This window comes from Lycium barbarum, chromosome 6 (assembly GCF_019175385.1).
Source record: "Lycium barbarum isolate Lr01 chromosome 6, ASM1917538v2, whole genome shotgun sequence".
NCBI lineage: Eukaryota > Viridiplantae > Streptophyta > Magnoliopsida > Solanales > Solanaceae > Lycium > Lycium barbarum.
Window position 1 is genome coordinate 130,401,394 of NC_083342.1, and position 3,706 is coordinate 130,405,099.

The 3,706-nt window shown below is 39.7% G+C and overlaps 1 protein-coding gene across 1 annotated transcript; it reads right to left on the bottom strand.

Annotated features, from left to right (window-relative positions):
• Positions 1-320: 320 nt before the first annotated feature.
• Positions 321-3,474, bottom strand: LOC132598966 (uncharacterized). Its single transcript, XM_060312137.1, has 3 exons — positions 2,603-3,474; positions 1,718-2,065; positions 321-1,628 (listed from the first exon to the last, which is right to left on the bottom strand). Exons 1-3 carry the CDS (start codon positions 3,071-3,073, stop codon positions 1,005-1,007), a joined length of 1,443 nt encoding a protein of 480 aa, XP_060168120.1. The 5' UTR covers positions 3,074-3,474; the 3' UTR covers positions 321-1,004.
• Between the last annotated feature and the right edge of the window lie 232 nt (positions 3,475-3,706).

A 3,706-nucleotide genomic window follows, 5' to 3' on the forward strand; every position in this document is an offset into this window, starting at 1 on the left:
TTTTCAACTCAATGTGTTTAATCTAAAAAGTCGCATTCAAGCCATTAAAACAATCTCTTGCAAAAATACGAGGCAGAAGCTTTGTGCACTGGACGGCCTTTAATGCATTTTAATCCAGCATCTCAATGGTTGAAGAATGATTATTACTATCTTCACATACACAAGCAATAGTCCGAATGCATACAAGTGGTATAAATGTTGCATACAAGAGCAAGGCATCAACATTATGTCATGAAGGAAGTACATGATTTCAGATAAACCCAAAAGGTATTAACTGAGAGATGCTTTCATCTCTGCATCCGCAGGTAATCCATACCAGATGGGCAAAGATTCTGTTTTTATTTTATTGGCTGTATTTACCAAACCAACAAAAAACCGAGTGCGCTATCTGAAACCAACAAACAAGATCCAATCTGGTTAACAGCAGATCAAACAAATTTACAACTTTCTTCATCTGCTTATCCCTCCTTACTACTTTGACTTCAACCTAAGCTCCGGAGAAATCCTATTCTCCTGACACAAAAACAAACAACTCCTTCAACTAAAAAAAAAAAAAAAAAAAAGGAACATGTCATATGAAAGTGATAAAATGGAAAAACTAAAGACACTGCTGTCAACCCCATCTAGCAGTGACTAACGGCAACAGCCGTATACAAAAGGCTGAAAAAAATGACTATTATAACCTAAAAAGGTCAATGACTCGATCTTTCCCGACCTAGACTTATGGAAGGTAAACTAAAAATTAACCTCCGATTGCTCCATTCTTCACCAGGAAAATTGAGCTCCAACGCTTCAGTTGGATTCTGTTTTCAAGAGAATAAAAATTCGTCCAGGCTCGGGAAGAACCTGAGAATCATTATGCTCTATTTACAGATAAAGATGTAGACAACAATCAACTATTTATAACTCAATTAATTAGCTCCTAAAATAACTTCTAGTGTGTTAGTCCATCAGCGACGCCCTCTTTCCGTATAAACAATTGACCAGCGTCTGTTCCTAGTAGGTTAGATTTCCACCTTCCAGACCACATTATCCATGCTGCTATCATGAGTTTTTTCTAGCGCTGCAACCTTAGCCCGGTGACTGGCAAGTGAAATTGCACTCTTTCCCCTTTCATCTTGAGGCAGCTCACATGCTTCGCTTATCGATCCTGATCTTAGATCAGCTGGTGGGATAAAGCAGTCTACTGATAATCCCGGAACGTTAAACGCAACTTCTTCAATTGTCCAAGCTTCTTCCATCCTGGTTTTGGTATGACTCATCGCCATCTCCCCAAACCGGAAAAGTGTGACTACAGAACGCCCGGAATGGGCAATCATGATACCTTCAACAGGGCGGTAATCATCTAAGAATGAGTTGATCGTCGTCTCCCAGTAAACTGCATCTCCACCGTTAGATTGGATCCTGGTGAGATGTGAATCCTCCATGTGAACAAGAAGACCAGTCTTCTGGCTGAAGTAGCCAAACAAGACATGCCTTATGATCTCCGCTGGTCCTTCACTTCTTGCCTTCAACGTGTGCGGATCAGCGCAGAGCTTCAGAATGAAACAATCCTCCCCATTGATCTTCTTCTCTCCAATGCATCTCGCGTTGGTAAACATACTGGCAGTAGATCTTGGATCAAGACCCTGTAGTAAACAGTAAGATCAAATTCTGAGACTAATTAAACTAGTTATATAACAATGGCAATGAAGTGTAATCTTGGATATATTTTCACCTGAAGGGCTCGTCGTAGTGGTCGAACAGGCCCTTTTGCAGTATGCGCACCAAGCCAAGGTGTATGTCTCCATACAAGCTTGCCATTGCAGCCCGCGTGGACTTTGCTACCGCCAACCGCAAGCTCGACATACCACATGTCAGGATTCATTTGCCAGAGTACAAATCCACCAGACTCAGCACCTCTAGCAGAATTCCTACTCTTCACGACCTTGGTTGGGGTTTCAAATTCGGAAGCTAACATTTTCATTTTTCCCATAGCATACGCATTCTTAATTGAGCCCTGAAGCTTTTGCCCACCTGATGCAGCAGTATATTGCTGCAATATGTACTGAGCAGATGAAGTTTCCTGCAAAAATTACAATAAAGAGAATCGACCCCCGTTTTAAACATTCCACAAAATCACAGAAAAACCACAATGTTAGTGAGTAACACGAAAAATAACAAAGAGACCACATAAAAATAGACCTCCTAAACACCTTTTACACTTTACTACTTTAGTAAATATTCCTTGAAAAGAAAATTGTAGAAAAACATTAAACACGCACTCCAGTTCATACAAAGTCGACAAGTAAACAACTAAAATGTGCAACCAAGAGGACCCGTTAAGACAACACTTAATTACTTGGTCCCAGCAAATTAAAAACAATGTGCAACAAAATTGTCATATGACCCATTAAACTTAAAATACTCAAAACAATTAATCAAAATCAAAGTAGTTGTATCTGTCAAAAATTAATACACACTCAAAATCATCTAATGCAAGAGGGACCCGGTTATACATCACTGCTAACTTCTCAAAATAAAAATTATGTACTTAAAAAAAAAAAGAAGGAACAAGTCTACCTAAAGAATTTCAGCTTCAGCTAACTAAAATGAGACTTACGATGGGAGTGTCTTTTATGCTGAGATGAGGCAAAGGATCACAGGTGCTAACGTGCACCGGGGCAAGTGGTGCACCCATTACACCAAGCAATAATCTCAGATCAGACCTCTTAGCATACGCACTCGATGCAACCGAAGGTGTCCTAGAAAGCTGTCCTTTCATCCAATGCCCTAAACCCGACCCGACCCGCTTCGAATCCCCGACTTCCCCACCATCCGGATCCGGACCTTCCATTAACGGCGTTAACGTTTCTCCCAACGGTCTTAAACTCCCTGATCTTGAAATCAACTGCTCATTATTATTTGCACCAAAATGACTGCTGCTATTCTTCTTGTTATTGTTATTTCTTCGTAGGAAACTTGTAATGGGTGACCCGCTTCTTGCTGGACTTTTTGCTCTTGACCTTACTGGTGATAACCCACGTACTACTTCATCCTTTAACGCTGAGAAGAAACCTTGTTTTCTCTCCATTTTTTTTTTCAAGAAACCAAAACCCCAAACACTTGCTTCCACTAACAAACAATGTTTTTACCAATTTTCAGAGGTAGAAACAACAATAACCAGACTTAAGGGCAGTCATTAATGAAATTTTCAGCTCATAAGTGCATCAACAACCCAAAAAAAAAAAAGAAAAAAAGTTGAAGTTTCTGGGGTTTAGAGAGAAGAGAGCAAAAGTAGTGAGAATGGTAGCAGAGATTATAGAGGGAAAACAACCTTTATCCAATTTTCAGAGGCTAAAACACAGAAGAAATTAAAAAGAATGAAGTAAGTGGGTTTTTTTTGAGAGGAGATACAGCAGATATTATAGAGAGTGAGGAAGAAACTGAAAGGGTGAGAAGAAAAAGGAGGTTAAAGAGGAGCGAGTGGTTTGAGAGTGACAGTGTGAATAGGAGGACTCTAGAGGAAAAAGAAAATAAAAAGGATAAATCATTAAAGCAATATTGCTGCTTCTCTTTCTTTAGCCATAAGTGGGAATTGATGTTGCGTTCACGCGCTTTACTTAGTCACTGCAGGCCGTGCTCTACCCTCCTACCTTTAAACTTTTGATTAATTTATTAGGGTGTGTTTGGAAGAATTTTTCATGTTAAGGTTGGTCGAAATTTT

Bases quoted from the DNA above. Each gene is read 5' to 3' on its own strand.
- LOC132598966 (XM_060312137.1), bottom strand. From the start codon at position 3,073: ATGGAGAGAAAACAAGGTTTCTTCTCAGCGTTAAAGGATGAAGTAGTA. The intron at 2,066-2,602 runs GTAAGTCTCATT...TAATTTTTGCAG, and splicing joins GCATAAAAGACACTCCCATC to GAAACTTCATCTGCTCAGTA. The intron at 1,629-1,717 runs GTGAAAATATAT...TGTTTACTACAG, and splicing joins CACTACGACGAGCCCTTCAG to GGTCTTGATCCAAGATCTAC.